The 27,479-nt window shown below is 41.2% G+C and overlaps 1 protein-coding gene across 1 annotated transcript in view; it reads left to right on the top strand.

The window, feature by feature from the left end:
• LOC120529933 (patched domain-containing protein 3-like) overlaps positions 1-26,589 on the top strand; it is a 33,139-nt gene extending 6,550 nt beyond the window's left edge. The window contains exons 4-6 of the mRNA XM_039754142.1: positions 1,502-1,623; positions 8,461-8,606; positions 24,788-26,589. Coding sequence (XP_039610076.1) covers positions 1,502-1,623; positions 8,461-8,606; positions 24,788-26,460 — 1,941 coding nt within the window. The 3' untranslated portion in view covers positions 26,461-26,589. The remainder of the gene's footprint in view (positions 1-1,501; positions 1,624-8,460; positions 8,607-24,787) is intronic.
• Positions 26,590-27,479: the final 890 nt, after the last annotated feature.

Here is a 27,479-nt window from a genome sequence, read left to right as displayed (position 1 = left end):
TATTTAGCAAGAGCAGCCAATGACACAACTGTTTACATCAATTATGCAATAATAAACACGTTTTAATAAGTATATAAAATTGAACATTTGCGATCAGATTTTGCAAAATGATACTGAAAATGTAATTATTAGAAAAGCTAGGGATTTCAAGAAAATATAATTATTTCTTCAGTTAGAAGTTAAGATGTGGCAAATAAGGGCAGTAAGATTTATTGTAAACTAGCTGTGCTACCTTTCTAGAACGAGAAGAAATCTCAGTAATCAATGTGGACTTCAGCATTAACATCTGCAGGGCACCATCTGTTGGATTGTATTTTGTAAGGCATCAAGTAATTAAGTACATTGCATTAGTCATATGAATTATAGTCCATCATGTCAATCATGAAATCTGCCAGGTTTGATTTAGGAATAAATTATATTAGGTAGAATGCCCAGTGGGGGCTGGGCAGACTATTGGCCTTGGTACCCCTGCAGATTTTATCAGCCTAATTGGAGTTTTGTTTTCTGTCTTACCAGCCATCTGACCTTACCTTGTTGTGTTGTTCTTTAGTCTTTAATGTTATTGCTGATTTTTAATTATTTTATTTTTTGTCATCTTGTAAGGCACTTTGGGCTACATATATGAAAATGTGCTATATAAATAAATGTTGTTGTTGTTGTCGTCATTCAAACAGATGGCACACCACATACATCTGTACTAATAAAATGAATTACTACAAATATTTGTGATGCACAATCTGTTGGAATCACAAACTCAATGCATATGTCTCTGTTATATACCATTTGGTATGGGATATCTAAAAGCAGTGTTAATGCTTGAGATGTGCCATCTGTTGGAATGACAGAGACACAGCAACGGGACAGACACAGACACTTACCCTTTTACTAGCTGTGCTATCTGTCTAAGACAGGTAAACATCTAAGTAATGAACTTAGACCTCAGCATTAACGTTTGCAATGCATTACCTATTTAAATGTATTTTGTAATGCATCTAGTCATAAAATGCATTGCATTTGTCATTCCAACAGATGACACAACACAAACATTTGTAGCAATTAAGTGCATTACAACACATATTTGTGATGTACCATCTGTTGAAATGACAAATGCAATGCATGTGTCTCTATTTTTTGCCATTTGGTATGAGTTTCATAATAGCAGTGTTAATGTTTGTGATTCACCATCTGTAGGAAAGACAGAATGACAGAGACATAGCAACAGGATGGACACAGACAATTAACGCATTTACTAGTTGTGCTACCCGTGTAAGAAGAGTTGAAATCTAAGTAGTCAATATAGACCTCAGAATTAATGTTTGCAGTGCACCATACAGCGCATATGTCTCTATTATATGGCGTGGGTTTCATAAAAGCAGTGTTATTATTTGTGATGCACCATCTGTTGGAATGACAGAGACAAAGCAACTGGACGTACAGTATGCACAGACAGTCACATGGACACTTATACTTTTGTTAAGGAGGGTATCATTTTGTTTTTTAGGTCTCTTATTTTACGTCTCTATCAAGACAAGATGAGTTTGAAGCCAACTCCAAGAAGGTGATCCCTCTGTTTTCCATCACCTACTTCCTTGCGATATTCTTTTCAATTGTATCATGTTTAAGGTATGTATTGTGCAAATGTTATCAGGAATGTTATTAAGACCAATTAAAAGAAAAGTAAAAAAAAAAAATGGTGCCAAGAAGACATAAAAATGGCATTTTCTGTATATAGTGAGAAGTCAAGTAAAATGACACCTTTTATTGGCTAACGAAAAGATTACAATATGCAAGCTATCGAGGCAACTCAGGCCCCTTCTTCAGGTAAGACGTACGCCTGAGTTGCCTCGAAAGCTTGCATATTGTAATCTTTTTAGTTTGCAAATAAAAGGGGTCATTTTGCTTGATTTCTCAGTACATTCATAATGGCTAACACGGAACAACACCCTTCTGATGATGTGTAGAAGAGGGAGAGAAGAGGTTAGTGCACTACATCAACCCCAGAGCTGACATCTTACCAGGGTCGGATTTCCCATAAGGCCAACCTAGGCGATGGCCTAGGGCGCACCAGTTGGGGGCGTATATGCAGAAGAAATAACAACCATATATTTACAAATTTTACAGTATTATTTTGAAAAGGCCGTATAAAATGCTGTTTTTTAAATTTACATCCATATACATTAAATAAATTGAGCGGTACATTTACATTGCCCATCTCTATAGTTTGCTCTGTCTTGCTCAGTCACAGGCAAAAAGCATTTGCTATTTCTCTCTCACACACTCGGCGTAAACCACGTGTTAATGAAAATTCCAGATTTGGCGTTACAATAGTGAGTCCAAGTGTTTCCTTACGCGTATATTGCTTGACTTCTACATATCTACTGATAGTAGGTACGTAAAATATATCGTTACTACTTTTATATACTCTTTAGTTTACTCAGGGCCATAAGCCTGAAAGCCAGGCTCGACCTCAATGAAACAATCAAAGCCTTTTCATGGACAAAAACATGAAGGAAAAAATTCTAGTAGGTATTTAAAAATACTTGAAGAAATTCAATGGAAAGTTTTTTTGCAGGTGTTAATGTTATGCAATTTCATAAGTAGTGTAGTAGTGCAGTTTTGAATTAAAAATATAATGTGGTTCAAAGATTATAAAGATTGTATTAAGTGCTGATATGTTTCAAAAATAAACTATTATATATTAAATTGAACATTATAAATCAACTTTTTGAAGAGCGGCACAGAATTATGTGCTTTGGCCTAGGACTTAGAAATGTGTAAATCCGGACCTGCATCTTACCCTCAGTTACACCCTTTGACTGTCTGCTATGTACACATGTGTGACACAGCCTTATGCTAAAATCATTTAAATTAATTTTTCCCCTACATCAGGCAACATTCAATACCCCAGAATGGCAAAAAAAAAAAACAGGATTTTAAGAATGTTTGCAAATTAATTAAAAATAAAAATCTGTCATTGACGTAAGTGTTCAAACCCTTTTCTACGACACTTTGAAGTTTGGCTCAGGTTTCCATTGATCATCTTTGAGATGTTCTTACACTGTGTTTGGAGTCCACCTGTGGTAAGTTTAATTGGCTGGACTGATTAAGAAAGACACACAGCTGTCTGTAGAAGGTCCCACAGTTGAGCAGTATGGACCAGGGGCCTCATGTATGACGCCGTGCGTAGAATTCGCACTATAACATGTCGTAAGCACAAACGCCAAAATGTGCTTACGCACAGAAAAATCCAGATGCAGGAATCTGTGCACCAACTTCTGCGTTCTTCCACTACATAAATCCTGGTCTGCGTGAAAAGTAACACTAATGCACGCGCCTGCTGTCCCGCCCCGTCTCCTCCCAGAATTACGCCTCTTCGAATATGCAAATCAATATAAATAGCTCTGCGTTCTGTGAAAAGACAATGGGAAAAGCAAGAGGGAAAATGGAAGAATTTCAGCGAATACCAAGTGGAGGCAAAGAAAAATGTACAATTTGTTGGTTTAAACAGTGGTCAGTGGCGGTTCTACATTAAATTGCTCCCCGGGCGAGACTCCCTCCGGGCGCAAAAAAAAAAAAAAACATGACAAAACTACACATTTTGTACACACCACACATTTTATTGTAGTAATTCTGTCATTCCGTAACAGACCAATTTTTGCAAAAAAAAAAAAATAAACTGCTCATAACTTAATTATACTCTGTACAAACCAATATTATTTAAGAAAAAATATTTTAAATTATTAAGAATATACAAATAAAATATAGAATAAATCACACTAAAGAAAATTAAATTAATTCACTGCAGAACAGAAAACACAAACTGAAACTAAATTTGACATTTCTGGCCTTTCTAGATGCAAAGTCATCAATAATGGCATCATATGAGATATGCTCCCCTACTGAATGATTAATGCTTATGACAGCAAGGCCAGTGAGCCGTTCCCGAGACATGGTTGACCTCAGGTATGTCTTGATTAACTTCAGTTTGGAAAAGCTCCTCTCTGCTTGAGCCACAGCCACTGGCAGGGTAAGTGCAATCCTGAGAGCAGTCCAAAAGTTGGGGTAGATCTCAGATAGATCCTTATCGTGCATGAAAGTGATAAGCTCAAGGAGGCTCATGGATTTTGATGGCAGGTGAGGGAAGTTCTTGATTTCCTGCAAAAGCTCTCTACTGTCCAAATCAGAATGCCCTTCGAAGTGCAGTGTGGTACCTAGTGCATTGCACTGCTCTGCCAGCTCCTCATCTGCAAGACTAGGGAAATTTGTCAAAACCCCAAATTTGTTTCCCACATTTTCCAATGTGGTAAATCTCTCCGCGATGGCTGACAGGGCTGCATCAAGAACAACATTGAAGAATCCAATCTCCAACTTCCTAAGGGCATCACTGAAAGGCTCATCATGTGATTCATATGAGAAGTGGCGCTTTGTGGACCTTAGCCTTTTTTGTTTCAAAACAGCTTCCACATTCATTTCTTCACAAATGTCTTTGGCCGCCATCTGTGCAGTCACAAAGCCACTTTTAGGCCCTGTAGCTCTGGAGACCTTGCTCAGTCTTCTTCAAAAGATTCACAGCTAGGTCGACATGCATATTGGGAGACTGCATGGCTACAATATTACTCTTAAAAATTGCAAATTTAAATAAACATGCCCTAACATGTATACAATATAATCTAATCTAAGATAGGAACAATTAGCTCCTTGGTTAATTTACTACCTCAAATGATATGCTTTGTCACGTAACAGAGTTATAGCAAATGGAAAATGTTTGTCTTTTACACTATCTACACATATGTAAATTAAACTGGCTATTTACAGTAGCCAACACAAACAATGGAAATAAATAATAACTGTACTTGCAACAGTTTTGTTGCAAAGCATAATTTTGTGGTTAAATTTAATTAGATCTCGTGTTGTATACACTGCTGAAAAAACAATAAAACCCTGCCCAAAAATAACAGAAAATGTAATGGATTTAATGGTTATAATGGGAATTGTATTGGTTTTAATGGTAAGTATAACAGTGTCTGCTGGTATATGATGGATTCTATTGGTGGGTGGGATGGTAAATCCTATTGCAAAAGTGCCCAAAACACACTACAATAGGGAATTTTGTAATAGTTTCACTGGAAAAAAGTTAATGGTTCACAATGGTATTTAATAGAAACCATTAGAATTTCTGTGATGGTTTGTATATTAGGCTTTACTGTGTTTTTTTTTAGCAAGGTAAGCATAGCATGCATCATAAGCAAGAAGGCTAACAAAGTAAGAGTTAACGTTATACCACTAATTAACACAATGACATGAATACCTTAATCATACAGAGAGAATATTGTTGCATACCTTTATCTTTTGCCCGTTTCTCCTCATCATCTTCTCTTTTTTTCCTAAATTGGGCACCTGACAGCTTTGGCCTTTTTCTGTCCATCGCTGTTGTTTACTAAATAATCGGCAATCAACAGATTTCCCATCATCCCCCAACGCTGTCACTCACGACCAGAAGTCAAGACTAAACCAATTCACCTCCACATCATAATCGTTTTTTATTACCTATTTTTATTAGCCATTTCACACAATTAAATAAATAAATAAAAATGTGCCAACTATTGGTCTGTGTTTAAATGCGGCTCCATCAGCAGCAGGGGCGGCGCAGGTATCTTAGATAATAGAAAACCGCTTCGTGTGCCGCCCCCCACGTGTCATGAAAACTGCCGCCCCGGGCGGCTGCCCCGTTCGCCCATGCCTAAAACCGCCACTGACAGTGGTATAAACAACAAAAGGAAGTTGATCGAGTGACAAAGTGTGTCGGAGAAACTCGAAAGCTCAAGTTCACAAAGTCGCACAGTGCCCGAAATAAAAAAGAAATTGTCAGATATCAAAGTTGCCAAGAAAAGGCCAGTCGTAGCCCACCGTCTGAGTGTCAAATGAAAGCTTATTAGGGTACAGAGAAAAAAAAAGGCACACAGTAGGAAAAAAAGCACGAAATATCAACTTCAATCTCAAAATTTCCACTTTAATCACGTAGTTTATTTTGTCATTAAAATAGATCATCATAAACTTCATCTTAAAATTGTTTATTTAACTAGTTTCTCAAATCACATCGTAAGTAAAGTAGCACGTTAAATGCATTGTTTTGTATTTGATCTTCTATGTGCTCTATGTGTGTGAATCACTACGTGCTTCTAAAACTGGCTTTCTCATCCTACGACAGGACACAGAATCCATGACATTTGTGATATTAAGCTCTCTGAATAACTAAAATACTGAGATGTATATGTGATATCATTTTCATGATGATTGGAGTTAAAGCACGTCATTAAAAATGGGAACACAGTGGCGCAGTAATTGTGCGCAACCTTCAATGAAATTATTTATTGCAGAAGTACTCATGGGCGCGGCTCTAGGCTTGTGGCAGCCCTGGGCAGAGAAAGAATCGGTGGCTCCTTCGCCCGCTGATGTCAATATGGTTTCTTATGCACGGCGGATGGCCATGTCCATTGCGGACACTGCATAGCGGCCTCGTGCTCATGACACAAGCGTTTAACTTTTGCCTAAATTTGCAGATGTGTTTTTAGCTGTGTCGTTATTTTCTCTTTCTGTTTTATATTCAATGTATATTGTTGTGGCGGCCCCTGTGATTTGGCAGCCCTGTGCAGGTGCACAGTTTGCTCATGCCTAAGGCCACCCCTGTAGTACTGTCTCTTTCAAGCGTACTAACCTCCAATTCCTGTCCTTCCTTTTGTTTCTCCAAGTAACCGATCGCCACACAATCAGCTCTGTAATGGACGTTCAGCCATCTGTAAGCTTATAACGCCGATTCTTCGAAACTTTTAAGGAACATTGAAATATCTTCGTAGTACGTGTTTAATTATTCTATCCTTCACACCAGTCCCAGTGAAGAATACGGTGCAAGGCAGGAACAATCGTGAGCGTAGCGCCAGATCCTTGCTAGTGTAGCAACCCTGTGTCCTTTAATTATTAGCAATATAGAATATTTAAATGAAGTTAAAGTTTTATCTGTATAATATAATAAACATATTTGGCTGCATTTCATCTTAAAAATGATATCGTCATCATATGTAAATACGCGCTTTATAAAGTGGCTCAGGTTGTGCGATATTATAACTGTAGTGCAAGTTTACAGTGGGTTGATTGTACTTATAAGTACAGACAGTTCTACAAGGAGCAGTTGATGGAGTGATAGAGTGTGTTTTCAGCTCTTGGGATGAAACTGATTCTGAACCACAAGGTCCGTACAGGAAAGGTTTGAAGCGTTTGTCGTATAAGAGCAGTTCAAATAGAACACATGGCTGAGGCAGCGTATGCTTGATGCTGTATACTGATAATTCTCTTTCCAATCAGCTGCTCCAAGTGTAGCAGTGAGATTAATATGGAAAAAGATGATCTGCTGTGGCAACCCCTAACGGGAGCAGCTGAAAGAAGAAGAGGAAGTTGCAGTGAGAGTAACAACGATAAAGCAGCTATGGTATTTAGAATAGTTTGACCATTCCGTGGACCATTATATTGTTACTGGTTAATTACAATCAGATGCATTAAACTAATAAACAATATGCGGTTAATTAATTTCAGTGTATTTATAAAGCTGCATCAGGAAAAGAAAGGATAACCACATAGGAACAGTAACACTGCTTTGATACTGGGTGCCGCCAGTCTGCAAAACCGAGCAGAGAACTTGCGTACGACAGGGTATGAGGTACCGTGGAAATGTGAGTGGCTTTATGCCAAGTTTAGGTTTTATACATTGCGATTTGAACGTGGAAATGTTCTTACGCAACATTTCTGTGAGTACGCACCATTTATACCTGAGGCCCCAGGTGACTAGCCAGGGTTGGGGGAAAGCTGAACAAAGCAAAGCAAAATCCTGCTCCAGAACACTCTGGACCTCAGATTGGGCTTGAAGGTTCACCTTCCAACAAGACAAAGCAAAAACAACACAAGAGTGGCTTAGGGACAACTCTGGGAATATCCTTGAATGTACCAGCCAGAGTCCTGAGCTAAAGCCAATCAAACATCTCTGGAGAGACTTGAAAAAAAACTGACAACTGACAGTCTCCATCTAACCTGACCGAGCCTGAAAGGATCTACAGAGAAGAACGGTAGGAAATCTTCAAGGTTTGATGTGTCGGACCCAAGAAGACGCAAGGCTATAATTACCAGCCAAAGGGGCTTCAACAAAGGGTCTGAGGATATTTCAGTTTTTTAATATATAATAAATTTGCAAAAAATTCCCAAATCCCATTTTCACTTTGCCATTGTGGAGAGAAAAAAATACATTTAAGTGATTTTAACACAGGACTGCAACATAACAATGTGAAAGAAGTGAAGGGTCTGAATGCTTTCTAAATCCACTGTTGTAGGTATATTGAGATTAGGGTGCAATGAAGCAGTGATGTTCTTTTCAATTGCTGTCTCTTACTAATTCAAAAGTTTAAATATTTTCAGGTTTGACTGTGTAAGAAACAAGGCCTGGGTTGCAGCTTTTGGAGTTTTCTCCACTGGCCTCTCTGTCCTCTCTGGATTTGGTTTGCTCTTATACTGTGGCATGCCTTTTGCGATGACCGTGGCGAATTCTCCATTTCTCATTCTGGGTAAGAATCACACAAGTTTCATATTTATAATTTGTTGACCAAATGAAGAAAAAGTGAAATCATTGTTTGCTGCACTCCAATAATCAAGCACACCACTCTTGTCATCATACAATTCTCAGTGTTTTGGAAGAGAGCGGATACAAGGACTAAAACTGTTAAATTTAACTCCTTTAGGGCAGATTTTTAGCAGATGTGGCAAAGTCTATGGAGGATGGACTGGGATAAAGTTTTAAGTGTAGAGACAGTTGAGAAGAAGTGGAGCAGTTTTAAAAATGCTTTATATATAATGCAGGACAGGTACTTAGGAGGAAATTTAATAAACTCCAGAGTGGGTTAATAAAGATTTGAAAAAGAAGCTGCAAAAGAAAAAACAGACGAATAAGGCTTACAAGATTAATAACTCTGATGTGAATTGTAGGGTATATGAGAACATGAGGACAACTATTAAGAAGGTGTGGTCATCCGAGGGAATAACAGGCTTGCAAAGAACACATTTTTGGGGTGCCCAACCTGGACATCCCTATTTCCAAACACATGATGGTGTAAAAAGGAAACAAAATAGTTTCCACACAAAATAAAGTGGCTGCCATTAATCAAGCCTATCTAGTCTGCCTTGGTGAATTTGTGAAGCACCTTAGCTCTGGTCAGTTCATGAAGAAAGGACACCCCCCTCTGGGCAGTTGCATTTTTACAGCCCAGGGCCTGGAAAGGGTGGACTCAGTTGGCCTCACTGTGTGGTTTCTCTGTACTGTGGAGACAGAAAAAGACAAGACAGTTAGTGGCAGTGCCCCCTCTCGGCTCAGGGTGGTATCACATACCTGGGAAGAACTTGAAGGGTGATCCTTATATGCGCATGCATGACAAAGGACATTAGGGAGGTTAATAAACAGTGAGAGAGGAATATAGCAGATAAGGTAAAATATGACCCAAAGAGATTCATTCAGTATTGTAGTCGTAAAAGAACAGTCAAGAAGGAGGTGAAGAGCATCAAGAATAGTAAAGGAGAATTCAAAAATACAGACAATGAAATAGTGGATGCTCTAAACTTGCATTTTTCTGAGGTCTTCACATGTGAGGAAGTGGATAACCTCCCAGAGGTAAAAGGGACTACTAAGGAGAAGCTGAGTGATTTGGAAATAATAGAGGGAGAAGAACTGTTCAGATTAAATAGGCTGCAAACAAACAAATCCCCAGGACCAGATAATATTTATCCTTGAGTTCTTAAGGAGGTTAGCGAGTACAGATATAAACCCTTGACACATATTATTAGGAAGTCGCTGCTCACTGGAGTATTTCTGAAGGACTGGGAAATGGCAAATATCATCCCATTATATAAAAAGGGTGATCAGGTAGATCCATGCAACTATAGGCCGATGAGGTTAACATTCATCACAGGTAAATTAATTGAAGGAATTACTAAGAAAAAGATTGAGCAACAAATGGCAAGAACAGGAGTTTTACTGATTTGTCAGAATGGGTTAAAAAGAGGGAGATTGTGTTTTACTAACAAGCTGGAATTCTATAAGGAACCAACAAAAGGATATGATCTAAGTGGAGTATATGATATTATTTATCTTGACTTTCAGAAAACATTTGATAAGGTGTCACATGAGAGGTTCGGCATCAAACTAAAAGAAGTGGGAATTCAGGGTGAACTGTGTAGATGGATGCAGAATTGGCTCAGATGCACAAAGCAAATTGTGATGGTAATGGTGCGAGGAGCCCTATCAGAATTATCTGGCATTAAAAGTGGTGTCCCATAGGGGTCAGTGCTAGGGCCGCTGCTATTTTTAATATACACTAGCAGAATACCCGCGCTTCGCAGTGGAGAAGTAGTGTTTTAAAGAAGGTACGAAAAAGAAAGGAAAAATTTTAAAAATAATGTAACATGATTGTTAATGTAATTGTTTTGTCATTGATATGAGTGTTGTTCTCATATCTATCTATATATCTATCTATCTATGTTGTTCTCATATCTATCTATATATATATATATATATATATCTCTATCTATCTATATATATATCTATCTATCTATCTATCTATATCTATCTATCTATCTATCTATCTATCTATCTATCTATCTATCTATCTATCTATCTATCTATCTATCTATCTATCTATATATATATCTCTATCTATCTATATATATATAGCAGAATACCCGCGCTTCGCAGCGGAGAAGTAGTGTGTTAAAGAAGGTACGAAAAGAAAAGGAAAAATTTTAAAACTAACGTAACATGGTTGTTAATGTAATTGTTTTGTCATTGATATGAGTGTTGTTCTCATATCTATCTATATATATATTTCTCTATCTATCTATCTATATATATATATACCCGCGCTTGGCAGCGGAGAAGTAGTGTGTTAAAGAAGGAAAGAGAAAGAAAAGGAAACATTTTAAAAATAATGTAACATGATTGTCAAAGTAATTGTTTTGTGTATTTGGCGGCAGCGTCACGAAGTTGTTTTGGTAGCTGCATCAGAAAATGTACCACGATGTCTGACACGCGTCCTTTTTACTGTTTTCTCACAGCTTGGATTGCTGCTGTCATATATATACACACACACACATACATACATACATACATACATACATACATACATACATATATATATATATATATACATATATATATATATACACATATATATACAGTATATATATCTTCATATCTACATATCTATATACATATCTACATATACACACACTCGCACATACATACCTATCTACATCATATATACACACACATACATACATACACACACAAATTATATACATGTGTGTATGTATGTATGTATGTATGTATGTATGTATGTATGTATGTATGTGTGTGTGTATGTTTGTATGTGTCTATATGTGTGTGTATAGGTTTGGTCACTGAGTGCAAGGGAAAAATAATAAAATATAGTCTATAAGTTATTAAACAGTAAAACATTAACGTTTTAAGAAGTACAGGTACATTGAAATTACATTTTCTATGTGAACATTCAAATTTGTGCCTCTGGTAATGTGCCTTACCGGCATTTAAAGAAAATTAGTTTTGTGTTCTCTGCAGTGTTAAGAGAGAAAGGCTTTGGTTTGGGATAAAAGGAAAAAAGGTGTAAAGAAAGGAAAGTTGCCTTTTTCTTTTATATAGTATAGCAAAATACCGCGCTTCGCAGCGGAGAAGTAGTGTGTTAAAGAAGCAATGAAAAGAAAAGGAAACATTTTGAAAATAACGTAACCTGATTGTCAATGTAATTGTTTTGTCACTGTTGTGAGTGTTGAGTGTTGTTGTCATATATATATATATATATATATATATATATATATATATATATATATATTGTCACACACGTGCGCATGGGAGGCAGCTAAAGGGCTTGAGTGAAGGCAGTTCGAGGCATGCCGGGTGTGGCAGAGTGCACTGACTCTTTTTCTCCCTTGCCTGTAGACCATCCCCGGGGGATTTCACCTGGATCACCTGACATCACTTCCGGGACTGAGCCAATGGAAGTCGGCCACACCAGCTCCAGTCCCTCTGATGTCACCTCCGCACTGAGCCAATGGTGGAAGACCACGTGCGGATCCATACGACCTCACTTCCTGTCTCCCCTTTAAAACCTGCCCCTTTTCCTTTGTTTCTTTAGTCTTGTTTTGGACTCGGTTGTGTGCACTTCAGTGCTCTGTATTTCTAAAGAAAACGACTTTTGCAGCCAGGATACCACAATATACGGGTGGCTGCCCCAACTCTTTATCTGTCAATGTCTCGTTCTTGTGACAGTGGCGTAGTCGGCAGGATGGAGAAGTCCCGGAGGAGAAGGGGACAGGACCTGCAATATACCCAGGTGGGAGCGTACCGGGGCCGAGTATTCAGGCGGGGAGGGTGCCCCGTGGTTCGGCGTGACCCGGTGCGGGCTCCGCTCCCGGCACTCATAACTAGCCCATCTGGAGTGGCCAGGGAGTGTGCGGTGGGGCTCACAGAATTGGGCTGCCCTGGAGGGAGGCAAAGGGACTCAGTATGCTCTCTTGGGGGAGAGTGCCTGCCTCCCTGCGAAACCAAAGCCCCATTTACCACCTAGGGGTGCCCCAGACTGGCAGGGGGATAAAATAAAAAATGGAGGTTGGACCCTGAACGGCCAACCAACAAACAAGCCTGGTCCTTATGGGCAATGGTAGGGCATTGGCTACGGCCATTTGAAAACACGCCCTACCAAATAATAGAGCAGGTAGCTTGCTATCTGCTCCTGGAAGCGCTTCCCCGTGGCTTCACCCAGCCGGTTTGGGGCAGCGGTTCAAGAACATGGCTGAGCTCATAGAGCTTATGGAGACGCAGAGGGCGGCCTCACACTCTAGGGGAGCAGAACCGCCCTCATGTCAAACTCAGCCGGGGGATGTCCCAAGACCTAGCCCCACCCTGTACAACCCGGAGCTCAGTATTGGCGTCCGCGGGCGCGGCGCGCAAACCGCTTGGAGGCAAGGAGGAATGCAGGTGGAGGGTGAGGAGGGTTGGTGTGTTCTGGCTAATCCGCTGGCGGTCCCACATACTGGCGTGGTGATCGCCAACGGACACAAGACCACAGGTTTGTTCGACCGCAGCAACATTTCAATTGTTGCCCGCCGCTTTGTGCAACCGCAACAGTGGCTAAATTTAAGACCGGTATAACCTGTGTCCACGGAGACATCCGCTGGTACAGGTCCGCCGCTGTGTCATCAGTTACGGAGGGTCAGTTCGTAAGCTCACCGTAGCCGTCCTACCGGATCCTCCACACCCGGTGATACTAGGGCAGGACTGGTCTAAAATCAAAAGCGGTGAGACACATACCACTCCGGGGTTAATTTGGGCCTCGTTATGGACGGAGATAACCCGTCTCAAGCTGCCTCCACGCCGTGTAATCAGCCGGCAGAGAGAGACGGCAGTCGCCCTGACTGGCGTGGCAACTCCGGCCGCCGCTGGCTAACACGCCATCCACCAACGCCCGGCGGAGCGGAGGAAACCACCCATTGAGGTCGACGCTGACCCTCTCTCCGTGTGCGGTTCCAATTTAAAGAAACGCCGGCTTCTTTTAGAAGGGAGCAATGGAATGATGACTCCCTGAAGTTTGTAAAAAATGCAGTGGTCCTTGTCAATGGCCAGCGCACTAATCAGTCGATGCCACAGGGCCCCTACTTTGTGCTAGATAATGACCTCCTTTACCGTGTAGCAATGCATGACGGGCAGGAGACGAGGCTGCTGCTAGTGCAGCGCACCTTCCGGCGGCAGGTCTGTGAGCTAGCACACGCCCACCTCCTAGGTGGCCACCTGGGCACCGAAAAACTCTGGAGCGGATCAAGCTCCGCTTCTACTGGCCAGGAATTAATGAGGAGGTTCGCCGCTTTTGGCGCTTCCTGCCCGGAGTGTCAACTGCGACAAATTCCTAGGAGGGACCGTGCTCCTCTCATTCCTATTCCACTGATTGACGTTCCCTTCCACAGAATCGGGGTCGACCTGGTGGGACCCTGGAGCCCTCAGCCCGAGGACACAAGTACATTTTAGTCCTCGTGGATTACGCTACACGATACCCGAAGCTGTTCCGTTGGCTCAGCTACCTCTAAAGCCATCGCACGGGAATTACTAGGGGTATTGGCGTGGGGATCCCCAAAGAAGTCTTGACAGACCAGGGGACCCCTTCACCTCGGAAACGTTCAAGGAGACTGCCAGATTACTGAAAATAAAGCATTTAAAGACCTCGTGTATCATCCTCAAACCGACGGATTAGTAGAGAGGTTTAATCAAACTCTCAAGCAAATGCTGCGTAAGGTGGTCAGCGAGGATGGAAGGAACTGGGATCAGCTCCTCCCCTCGTCCTTTTGCCTATCGGAAGTCCCACAAGCCTCCACGGGTTCTCCCCTTTGAACTACTATACGGGCGACAACCTCGGGCATATTAGATATTTTGAAAGAAGGCTGGGAAGAAGAGGCTCTTCCCTCCACAAACATACTGGAATATATCGCAGTTACGCGATAGATTTGGAAAAATTCGCCTGTCCTTAAAAGTCACATGGAGGAGGCTCAAGCAGCACAGGCCGGTACTACAACCGCGGCACGTCTCTTCGGGAGTTCCGCCCGGGAGATCGGGTCATGGTCCTAGTGCCTACCTCCCACTCTAAATTGCTTGCCCACTGGCAGGGCCCCTACGGTTAAGGAGAGGAAGGGACTGGTCGACTATTTGGTGAGTCAACCCAATCGCCGGCCAAAGGAGCGGGTTTATCATGTGAACCTGCTGAAACCGTGGAAGGACAGGGACCCCGATCCCTCCTCCGCCAGCCCCGCCACTCTTCGCCACACACACGACCTTAACCGCACGGACTTAAGTCCCAGACAGCGGCAGGAGCTGGAAACAGTTATCCGGACCGCTCGGGAGGTAGTCAGTGAGAACCCGGAAGGACCTCTCTGATTGAGCACAACATCGTGACAGAGCCGGGGTTGTTGTCCGAGAACGCCCGTATCGTCTTCCCGAGGCAAAAAAGGCTGAAGTGGAGCTTGAGATCAAGCGCATGCTGGAGCTAGGTGTGATTGAGGAAAGTTATAGTCCCTGGTCCAGCCCCATTGTGCTCGTCGGTAAGCCTGACGGAAGTTGGAGGTTCTGCAATGACTTCCGTCGGCTTAATCAAGTCTCCCAATTTGATGCTTATCCAATGCCACGCGTGGACGACCTCCTCGAGAGGCTTGGACAGGCTCAATACCTGACCACACTTGACATGACGAAAGGGTACTGGCAGGTTCCTTTAACGGACTCGAAGGAAAAACGCGTTTAGTACCCCTAGCGGACACTGGCAGTATCGTGTCCTTCCATTTGGGTTACACGGGCTCCAGCAACCTTTCAGCGTCTGGTGGACAAAGTGCTTCGCCTCATAACTCATACAGTGCTGCCTACCTGGATGACGTGGTCATCTATTCCAGCACATGGAAGGAACACCTACAGCATGTCCAAGCGGTATTACGGACACTTGGTGAGGCGGGCTCGGATTAATCCCAAGAAATGCTTCTTGGATTGCGAGGCCAAATATTTAGGCTACCTGGTGGGTCGGGTACCGTAAGGCCACAGTGCTCCAAAATTGATGCCATTCTGAAATGGCCCGTCCATGAACCAAGCGGCAAGTCCAAGCCTTTCGGTTTAGCGGGTACTACCGCCGGTTTGTACCCGGTTTTGAGAGAGCGGCGCCTTGACTGATTTAACAAAGAAGAGGGCCCCAACATTGTGGTATGGACTGAAAAAACAGGCGCTGCATTTAGTGACTTAAAGCAGGCCCTTACGTCCACACCTGTTTTGATGGCACCTAACTTTTCTTTGCCTTTCATCCTCCAGACGGACGCTTCGGACACAGGCCTGGCGCCGTGCTGAGCCAAAGCGTCGATGGTGTGGAGCACCCCATCATGTTCCTGAGCCGGAAACTGTTGGACCGGAGACCAGGTATGCTGCGGTGGAGAGGGAGGCTCTGGCGATTAAATGGCGATTACTCAGCTGAGGTACTACCTGTTGGGCGGAATTCACCCTTGTCACGGACCATGCACCCTACAGTGGATGGCCCTCCACAAGGAGTCGAATCCGCGGGTCACCCGGTGGTTTCTTGACCTGCAGCCGTACAAGTTTTCGCTCGTTCATCGTCGGGGCGCTCTCCACGCCAACGCTGATGCTCTTTCTCGGGTTCACGACCTCTCGGTTAGGTCGCCCGACCCCGGGTCTGGGCTAAGGGGGCCTTGTCACACACGTGCGCATGGGAGGCAGCTAAAGGGCTTGAGTGAAGGCAGTTCGAGGCATGCCGGGTGTGGCAGAGTGCACTGACTCTTTTCTCCCTTGCCTGTAGACCATCCCGGGGATTTCACCTGGATCTCCTGACATCACTTCGGGACTGAGCCAATGGAAGTCGGCCACACCAGCTCCAGTCCCTCTGATGTCACCTCCGCTACGAGCCAATGGTGGAAGACCACGTGCGGATCCATCGACCTCACTTCCTGTCTCCCCTTTAAAACCTGCCCCTTTTCCTTTGTTTCTTTAGTCTTGTTTTGGACTCGGTTGTGTGCACTTCAGTGCTCTGTATTTTTGAAAGAAAACGACTTTTGCAGCCAGGATACCACAATATACGGGTGGCTGCCCCAACTCTTTATCTGTCAATGTCTCGTTCTTGTGACAATATATATATATATATATATATATATATATATATATATATATATATATATATATATATATATATATATATATATACACACACACACACATAAATATATATATATATATATATACATACACACACATATATAAGCATATATATACATATACATACATATCTACATATATACACACACAGCTATTTCGTATCAGTGCAATACGCTGTTTGTTAAAACGGTTGACTCCGCTCTTACGTGCAATAACAAATCAAATCATTCAGTTGTCTTTGCTCATATGTCATTTTAGAGCTGGACGCCTGGCATCTTTTTGGCCACAAGTTTGTTTCTGTTTGGTGTGAGGTTCTGTGTTGTGGAGATTCTCAGGATGGATTGCAGGTGCTCATCAGTGAGGCGACTCCTGTGTGCTGTTTTGTTAGTCTTTATCACTGAGAAGAGCTTCTCACACAGATATGTGCTACCAAACATGCACAAGGTTCGAGCCGCATGTAGACGGACTTTTTTTGTTCTTCAAAGTCACCAAAGCGCCGTGCAAACTCAGTGCACAATAACTCTAGCTTCGCAATAACTTGCAGCATCATAAGGTAGACTTGATTAACGTGGTAACTGTTCGGCAAGGCAGCTGAAGCGCTGCATTATGGGATCTGTAGTTTATTGTGTTACCAGCGCTTCATATACCCGGGCTTTAATAACAATAATACAGTATATAAAATGATCTCGCGGGCGGATATAATTACACGCCGGGCGGATGTGGCCTATGCCCTTGAGTTTGACACATATGGACTAAATAGAACTTGAAAAGATATATTTTTCAAATGTGATCGCGCAATTCAGATAGAGTTGACGCACTACAGCCTGCATGCCTCAATGAGTCATCCTCCCCTCGCTCTTACTTTTTTACCGTTCATCTAATGAATACACTGAGTATGGCTTTACCAAAACAATCATTGATGGCGAATAAAGTATCCATTATTCGAGTATGTAGAGCGGGATATATATATATATACATATATATATATACCCGCGTATCGCAGCAGAGAAGTAGTGTGTTAAAAAGGTAGAAAAAGAAAAGGGAACATTTTAAAAATAACGTAACATGACTTTCAATATACAGTATTTGTTTTGTGAGTGTTACTGAGTGTTGCTGTCATCAAGGATTTGATTATCATTATTTCTTTCAATCAGGTTCGTATTTGTAGGATGTGTTGTGTTCAAGTTACATTCCGTGTTTGTCAATCGTTGTAAAGATGACAGGTTTCATTCATCGATTCGTTTCTTACTGCATCAATAAACAGCTCGTCTTCTTCTTTATCTGAGACCTGACACACTGCATGCACGGGTTTTTTTTACACTGTCTTCCTTTAGCGGGGCATTGACTTTTTCCACTGTGTGCTTTGTTTCCGCAGTAGTTGGATTTATGAATATGCTTGTATGTATCAAACGCTTCATATTTTTTGCTGCCTTTTCAATTGTGTAATTCAGTTTTGTTCAGCGCTCTTTGGAACTGTTGCTTTTATCTGTGCACCGCGCCAGTTCACGTGAGCCACTCGGTGTACTTGCATCGAAGGTTCCCAGCTGTGCTGGTGCCATCTCGTGCTATGTCCATGGCTGTATTTAATGTTACCTTAGTCCTGGCACTTAAAACTTTCTCTCGCAGTTTCGCTGAGTTTGTGCCAAACACCACGCTGACCATCTCATCTTCCTCTGCATAAGCACAGTCCTTAACCCGTGAATATTTAGTGGGAGTTTGCTATTGGATTGCCGCTGACGGACGGCCTTATATGGGCAGGCACTAAATTACAAACGCCAGCGGCAGCCTGTCTATAAACTTAATTTAAAGTGTAGGTTTACATTGTGCTTTGTTTCCGAAGTAGCAGAACTCATCAATATGGTTGTATATGTCACTCGCTCGCTTCTTATTGTTTCGCTGCCTTCTCAATTATGTTTTCTTCAGCGCTTTTTTGAGGTCTTCCTGATTTTCTATGTGCTGCGTGATTACGTGGGAGGCGTGATGATGTCACACGAAACTCCCCCCCATGGCGTTGAAGCTCATCTCCATTACAGTAAATGGAGAAAAACTGCTTCCAGTTATGACCATTACGCGTAGAATTTCGATATAAAACCTGCCCAACTTTTGTAAGGAAGCTGTAAGGAATGAACCTGCCAAATTTCAGCCTTCCACCCACACGGGAAGTTGGAGAATTAGTGATGAGTCAGTGAGTGAGTGAGTGAGTGAGTGAGTGAGGGCTTTGCCTTTTATTAGTATAGATATATAAATGATTTGGATAGGAATATAAGTAACAGGCTGTTTAAGTTTGCAGATGATACCAAGCTAGATGAATTTACAGATAATCTGGAATCTGTTGAATCTGGGTAGCATACAGGCCTGGGCAGATATGTGGCAAATGAAATTTAATGACAAGCAAATGTAAAATATTACACATAGAAAGTTTACATTTGAATACACAATGGGAGGTCTGAAAATGAAAAGTACATCTTATGAGAAGGACTCAGGAGTCGTTATGAACTTGAAACTATCAACTATCAGACAGTGTTCAGAAGCCATTAAGAAGGTATCACAAAAAGCAGACACAAGAGTCATAAAAAGGTTTGGGGCAGCCACCCGTATAATAGTCCCTGACTGCAAATGGGTAAATTGTTAGCACTGATGTGCTCAGAACAGAGTACAAAACAGAACTTATGAGGTTAGTCAAATATGGAGGCTTTAAAGGCCAGAAAAGGAAGTCAAGTCATCAAGGGTGGAAGTGGAAGGGGCCTCTTCCACAGGTTTGGACCCATACGTGATGTCATCAAAAGGGCCAGAACCAGAAGTCTCTTTGGTCAAGGGTTCTTCACCGGAAGTGATGTTATTCTGTCAGGATACGGAAGTGACGTCATCAAGATCAGAAAACGGAAGTGACATCATCAGGGCCAGGTGGAACTTCCCATGAACGGTCTGCAGGAAAGTGAGAAAAAAAGTTACTACTCTCTGCCACCCCCTGGTCTGGCGTGGAATTACTGTCATTTAGACCCTTTAGCTGCCTCCCATGCGCACGTGTGTGACAAAGGTTAACAGAATGTTAGATTATATAGCACCCTGATGTGTAGAGTACAAGTTCAAGGACCTCCAAATGCACTCCAAGACCTCCAAATACACAAAAAAATATTTATTTTAAATTTTTATGATGTTTAAATAAATACAGCCTTTTTAAACAGAGTTTATTTTATCTTTAGAAAAGTAGCCTAGATAACTTTAAGGCTGATTTGAAAAAGAAAACAGTTGGGAAAAATACTGGAAGCGATACAAACCAAAATAAATCATCAGTTCAGTATAGTTTATCTGATTCCAGTTCAACACTTTTTGAGTTTGAAAGATTTTCTTCCTGAAGCCAGATTGGCATTTTGAATGAAAACTTGCAAGCCCTATGTAGGATGAAATTGATAGGACTTTATGTTTTCTGTGGATTCTTGCACATGTCGGTGAGGTTGGGAATGAGCAAGTAGATATCTTGGGAAAAAAAAGCAACAAAAAGGGTGGAGGTGGAAATACATCTACACTATGGTAAAGGAGAAATGAAAATAATAATCAAAACTGGAATTAGAAGAATATGGAAGAGAAGAAGGCAGGGAGACATTCAGAAAGAAGTGGGATGGTCAGAAACTGCAAGGAAGAACAGAAGGGAGGAGGCGATATCAGAAGAACTAAGGTTTGGGCAAACAAGATTGAATAAAAGTTTGTATTTAATTAAGACACATATTGATGGGAAATGTGTCTATTGTTCTTGACTAAGGAACAGTCAAACATCTAATAGCACATTGTCCATGATCTACTCATGAGAAAGAATGGTGGAAAGGAACAAATTACAATTTCGTATTAGTAATATTCTTCATGAGGGTTCTCAGGATTATGGGTTCAAATATCTAATACAGTGTCTTTGTGGTACATTTGTGTGCGCTGGTGTTGGTGATAATAATCTCCTCTTATTGTTTATTCTTAGTTTTAGGATTTTTTCTGGGTTTTAGACATTTTTGCTGTGGTTAAGGATTCTGATTTCTGTTTAGTGTTTTGGGACTTGATTGCTTTTTGTAGCCTTGTTTGGCTCTGTTGCACATTTGTTCTATATTTCCTCTTTTTTACAGTAAATCTTTTACTTATAAAGATTCTTTGCTCTTTCATCTCCGGAGGAGGTTTACGGTCACCCTCCCTATGGTGAGGTTGGGAATATATTTTATGAATATTACTTACACTTTTGAACTTTTGAAGTCAATGTCCTTAATGCCTGGTTTTGGCTGAACCCAGCCGTTAAAGTTGGCAGTCAGGATACCTGGGAATGGGCCTTGTCTCTGCAAACAAGTGGTGAGTCTGGTCTGCTTTTTGGAGGCCTAACACATTTTTGTCATGTGTGTGTTGCTGCAACACAATACAGGTAAGTTCTTCAGCACTGGTCCTCTTAAAAATCAACTACAATAGTTTACACATTATATTCATCAAATTTGAGGTTTAATATATTTGTCACGTCATTGCATATTATAACAACGACTTGGTGATAGGAGTGTCCATTTAGCTGGTGTGGCTGCATTTCTCTAATTCACGGGTGTCAAACTCCAGTCCTGGATGGCCACAGTGGGTGCAGGTTTTCATTCTAACCATTTTCTTAATTACTGACTAGATTTTGCTGCTAATTAACTTCTTTTGCTCTTAATTTTAGTTAACTTGACTCATTAGAACAACAGAACATTAGAACAGTCTGGACGAGAACAGGCCATTCAGCCCAACAAAGCTCGCCAGTCCTATCCACTTATTTCTTCCAAAAAAACATCAAGTTGAGTCTTGAAAGTCCCTAAAAACTACTAATTTTGTGCAAAATTTACCCTTAACAAGTTTCCAAATGTGTTCTTGATGAACTCATTATAAAATAACCGTCTCAATCCACTGGACTAATTCCCTTCATAATTTTAAACACTTCAATCATCAACAACAACAACAACAACATTTATTTCTATAGCACATTTTCATACAAACAGTAACTCAAAGTGCTTTACATAATAAAGAATAGAAAAATAAAAGACACAATAAGAAAACAAAATAAATCAACATTAATTAACATCGAATAAGAGTAAGGTTCAATGGCCAGGGGGGACAGAAAAAGCAAAAAAACTCTAGACGGCTGGAGAAAAAATAAAATCTGTAGGGATTCCAGACCATGAGACCGCCCAGTCCCCTCTGTTCATTCTACCTAACATACATGAAACAGTCCTCTTTGGATTTAGAGTTCTCACAGAAGGGCTTGATGAAGATGGTCATGTAGACTTCTGCCTTTTAATCCATCCATCATTGTTGGAGCATCATGAAGCTTTGAGTAGGTGGAGGTGGCGCAGGCCACCACCACAAAGAAACCGGAAAAAGAAACAGAAAAGACCTCTTAATCTCAGCTCTTTTAATCTTTCTTCATAATTTAACCCCTGTAGCCCTGGACTCGGCCTACTGTAGTTTCTCTTCTCTAGACCTTTTCTAGCGATGCTATGTAATTTTTGTAGACTGGAGACTAAAACTGCACACAGTACTCAAGATGAGGCCTCACTAGTACATTATAAAGCTTGAGCAGAACCTCCTATGACTTGTACTCCTCACGTCAAGGTGCTATCTAACCTGACATTCTGTTACCCTTCTTAATGGCTTCTGAACACTGTCAGGAAATCGATAGCTTGGAGTCCACTATGACTACTAAATCCTTCTCATAAGGTGTATTCTCGATTTTCTGACCGCCCATTGTGTATTCAAACCTAACATTTTTACTTCCTATATGTAATTATATTCCTATCTAAATTATTTATATATATTAAAAATAGCAGCAGCCATAGCACTGAACCCTGCTGGTCACCACTCTTTACATCGGCCAGTTCTGATGAGGTTCCTCGCACCATCACCCTCTGCTTCCTGTGCATGAGCCAATTCTGTACCCATCTAAAAACATCACCCTGAACTTCCACTTCTTTTAATTTGATGCCCAACCTCTCATGTGGCACCTTATCAAATGCTTCCTGAAAGTCCAGATAAATAATATCATTTGATCCACTTTGATCGAATCCTTTTGTTGCCTCCTTATAGAATTCCAGCATGTTAATAAAACACGACCTCCATCTTCTGAGCCCATGCTGACTGTTCAGTTAAACTCTTTTCCTTGTCAGGTGTTGCCCAATCTTATCCTTAATGATTCCTGCCATTAATTTTCCTGTGATGCATGTTAAGCTTACTGGCCTATAGTTGCTTGGATTTGCCCTGTCACCCTTTTTATATAATGGGATGACATTTGCAATCTCTCCAGTGTGCAGTGACTTCAAAGGGCCTGACTCAGGCCCTTTGTTGTTTCCTTTTCCTTAATTAGGAGCCAAATAATAGTGAGACATAAAACAAGCCACCTCATAGACCCGCTCACCTATGCCCACCACACAATATCTGAAAATAAAGAAAGGTGAAGGTCTCACTGAGGTTAATCTCTCAGGTCACCAAAACATTTTGACGTCGTTCTTAGAGAAAGCAGAAAATCAACAGTTTTGGAAACGTCTGCTGTGACAGAATAAGAACAGCAACAAGCCATGGAATTAAATAACAAGTTTAATTAACAGCAAGAATCAGCTTCTCATTAAGAAAGTGACTGGAGTGAAATTTAGCTGGTCATCTGTTGGCTTGTTTCATGTCTTATTTCTATTTAGCTGTCATTTAATGAAGAAAAGAATCAGTTCAGAGTACTGAATTCTTAAAAATGGCTATTAAAATGAAGGGAAAAAGAATTTAACTAGCAATGAAAACTGGTCACTGATTAGGAAAAGGGTTAGAATGAAAATCTGCAGCCAGTGTGGCCCTCTGGCCTGGAGTTTGACACCCCTGCTCTAGCTGATCAAATATGTCATCATTTCCCACTTTCTTCAACACGTTGCATATGAATGGGTAAGTTTTACTGTAAACATACACAAGTTCTCCTGTCACATTTAAAGCCACATTTCAGCAGCGAGTCAATGAAGTGTTGATTAAGATGGATGTGTTAAAACGAGCACAGGGTGTTTTTATTGTGATAATTTGTTTAGTAGTTTTATTATTTTTAGGGTAACCTTTCTTATGCCAGTGTAAATGTGCACTGGTCTAATTAGATCATTACTGGTCAAGCAGCAGCACAGTATTCAGTAGGCGATGACTACAGGATGAATCAGATACAATATAGGAATGGGTTAGGGTTGTGTTTTATTTTGAGAGGGAAACTGATCGCTGGTGGGAGAGGTAATATAGAAGAAGGAGAGGGCAACAACACTTAGGCTGAGCATCTGTTAAAGAGCTGGACCGAGTGATATGAAGGCTCTGTGAAGGGGCTACAATCTGATTGGCTGAGAGGTAGAGCTGAAGAGGAAGAAGGGTAGAGAATCAGGAGCTACTCAAAGGAGCGAGCCTCAAGATGTGGCAGCATTTGGTGAAGGACAAGATGTCCTGGGAGCTGTGGCATCCATTAGTGGCAGTGGTTTGGATCTACTGCGAGTAGTGGATTGGAGATGTGGCAGGATGTGAACTTGAAGTCTTCCCATTGTCCTGATGAGGACAAAAAGAGAATTCAAAGGACATAATAGTTTTACTACTCCACTTTAGAAATGTTATTTATTTATTGAATCAATAACTTTGCACTACAACGACCCTGGTTATTTTAATGGCATGGATGTTCTTTAAAAGTATTCTTTGATTGATTTATTTATTGTACCATTTTTGCACTTCAGTTTCCTGTTTTAATAGAAAGACATTCTTCTGATTCTGTACTTGTCTGTTCACTTGCTGTGGTCCATCCTCCGTTATGACTTTTGATGTCCCTGGGTAAAGAAAGGAGTCTATAGCTGTGGGTCTGAAGAGGAATCAAACACTTAATTGATGAATGTCTTGAATCTCATTCGGTAGCCTGCAAACCCACTCCAACCAGACACCACACCATAATGTTTGAATACTCTTCATAATAATTTAAAATATTCTCCTTTTGAAATTGTCTTCCAGGTATCGGAGTGGATGACATGTTCATTATGATTGCTTGCTGGCAGCAAACAAAAGTTCAGGACTCTGTGGAAGATCGCTTAGCTGAGACATACAAAGAGGCCGCTGTCTCCATCACCATCACCACACTGACTGACGTTTTGGCCTTCTACATTGGCATCATGACTCCCTTCCGATCAGTGCAGTCCTTCTGCCTTTACACTGGCACCACCGTTCTCTTTTGCTACTTATTCAACATTACTTTCTTTGGGGCAGTTTTAGCTCTAAATGGTAAAAGAGAGGAGAGTAACAGACATTGGCTACTTTGTATGAAGGTCCCTACAACGTCCCCAGCAGAGTCCTCTAAAGCATACAGCCTCTGCTGTGTAGGGGGTTCATATGACCAATCTACTGGTGCAGAGACTGAACACCCAATGAACCTCTTCTTCAAGAAGTGTTATGGACCTTTTCTGACAAATATCTGGACCAAAGTATTTGTGGTGCTCTTGTATGCTGGGTACCTAGCAGCCAGCATTTATGGATGTTTCCAGATAAAGGAAGGAATAGATCTTAGAAATCTGGCTTTTGACAAATCCTATATAGTCAGATATTATGACCATGAAGAAGCATACTTTTTAGAATATGGTCCAAATGTAATGGTTGTAATCCCAGAGGAAGTTGCCTACTGGAATATAACCGTTCGTGAAGATATTGATAACTGCATTGGCAAATTTAAAAACCTTTCATATATTGATCAGAATCTTTCTGTATCCTGGCTTCAGTTTTATGAAGATTTTGCACAAAAGGCCAACATTAATATAAATAGCCAAACGTCATTCATCAATAATTTAATGATATTTTTTAGGTTTTTTCCAGATTTCAAGCAAGATGTTCATCTTTCAGGGGATGTTATCAATGCTTCTCGTTTTTTCATTCAGACACTAAACATCAACAATGCAGTTGCTGAAAAAAATATGCTGACTGAGCTAAGAGAGATGGCAGAAAGCTGTGTTGTTCGCCTTGTAGTGTATCACCCGGCCTTCATCTACTTTGACCAGTACTTAGTCGTTGTTAACAATACTATCCAGAACATTGCAGTGGCCACTGTGGTAATGTTGCTGATCTCACTTCTGTTGATTCCAAATCCACTTTGTTGTCTGTGGGTGACATTTGCTATCGCATCTGTCATTGTAGGTGTGTCAGGATTCATGGCATTCTGGGATGTGAACATAGACTCCATCTCCATGATCAATTTGGTCATCTGCATTGGCTTCTCTGTCGATTTCTCTGCTCACATCTCCTATGCCTATGTGTCCAACAGGAAACCAAAAGCCAATGATAAAGCAATCGATGCTCTCTATATCCTCGGCTACCCCATTGTACAGGGAGCCATCTCGACAATTCTGGGGGTTGCGGTATTAGCTGCTGCAGAAAGCTACATTTTCAGAACATTTTTTAAAATTATGTTCTTAGTCATTGGTTTTGGCGCTTTCCATGGCATCGTTTTTATTCCAGTGTTTCTCACATTCTTTGGCTTGTGTGCTAAACCCAGTGAATTAAATTGTGAGGAAAGTCAAGCTGAGTTTCAGTGCAGACCCAACGTGGAATTATACGACAGAAATATGGATCAGTTTAACAACAGTAACGCATCCCTTCGCCACCTTAACAGAAGTAAGATGGATCCTGACTGCCCATAAGAAGATTGGAAGGTTTTCTGTTTTTGGAGCTTGTTCTTGAAGATTTACTGCCAGCTATCAAAAAGAAGCCATTTCTGTAAGCTTGATGCACCTGCTTGTTTCATGTATGTAATGTATGTATGTAATGTATACCAGGAAATCTGTCCGTTTCTTGAGTTGTTTGTAACCCTGTGCACATTTCCATTTGTTACGATATTCAGTACATCCAGGACGTACTTTAGGGACTTTCAAAACTGGACTTGATGTTTTCTTGGAGGAAATAAGTGGATAGGACTGGCGAGCTTTGTTGGGCTGAATGGCCTGTTCTCGTCCAGAGTGTTTTAATGTTCTTAGGCAAGATGCTTCACAAACAAGAAGAAACCATTCAGTCCACTTGTCACTCATTTGTTCATCTAATAGCTGAGCTGTCCCAGTGTCTTACCCAGATTCTTCTTAAAGCTTGTCCAGGTTTCTGCTTCAACTCCGTGTGTTGGTAGTTGGTTCCAGTGTCCCGTGACAGGTCTTTGTGTATAGAAGTGCTTCCTTACATCAGTTTTAAATACACTTCCCCTTAATTTCCAGACAGACAGAATGTTGTAGCCCTCGGGTACTATTCAGTAATTTCCTACAGGGTTATATTCAGGGCATCGCTTTTTATCTTGGAACTTTTATTATAGTCCTCACATATTTTTATGTAAAAAAGTCAAACTGCCATCACCACAAATGTTGCAGAGCAGTTTGCTACACTGTGGACTTTGGGTCAACATGGAAGTTGCAGCCGGTGCTTGAAAAGGTTTGTTAATGTTAGTGATTTATTGGTAGAGTCTCTCCAAAAGTGATTTATTTTCATTGCTATCTAAAACTGAAACACCTTTCACAAAAACATTCAGAAATCTTAAACAAGTTCCAAGAACCCATTTAACATTTAGTTCTGTATTTTCGGTATACAAAGGAATAGGAAATGCACAGCGCACAGTAAGTTGCTTTGGATAAAAGACCCTGCCAAGAAAATAAATATAAATGTATACTAGGGGGCTTTC

The sequence above is a fragment of the Polypterus senegalus genome, chromosome 5 (assembly GCF_016835505.1).
Source record: "Polypterus senegalus isolate Bchr_013 chromosome 5, ASM1683550v1, whole genome shotgun sequence".
Lineage (NCBI taxonomy): Eukaryota > Metazoa > Chordata > Cladistia > Polypteriformes > Polypteridae > Polypterus > Polypterus senegalus.
Note: the sequence above shows the minus strand (reverse complement) of the source record. Positions and strands in the feature narration are given on the sequence as shown.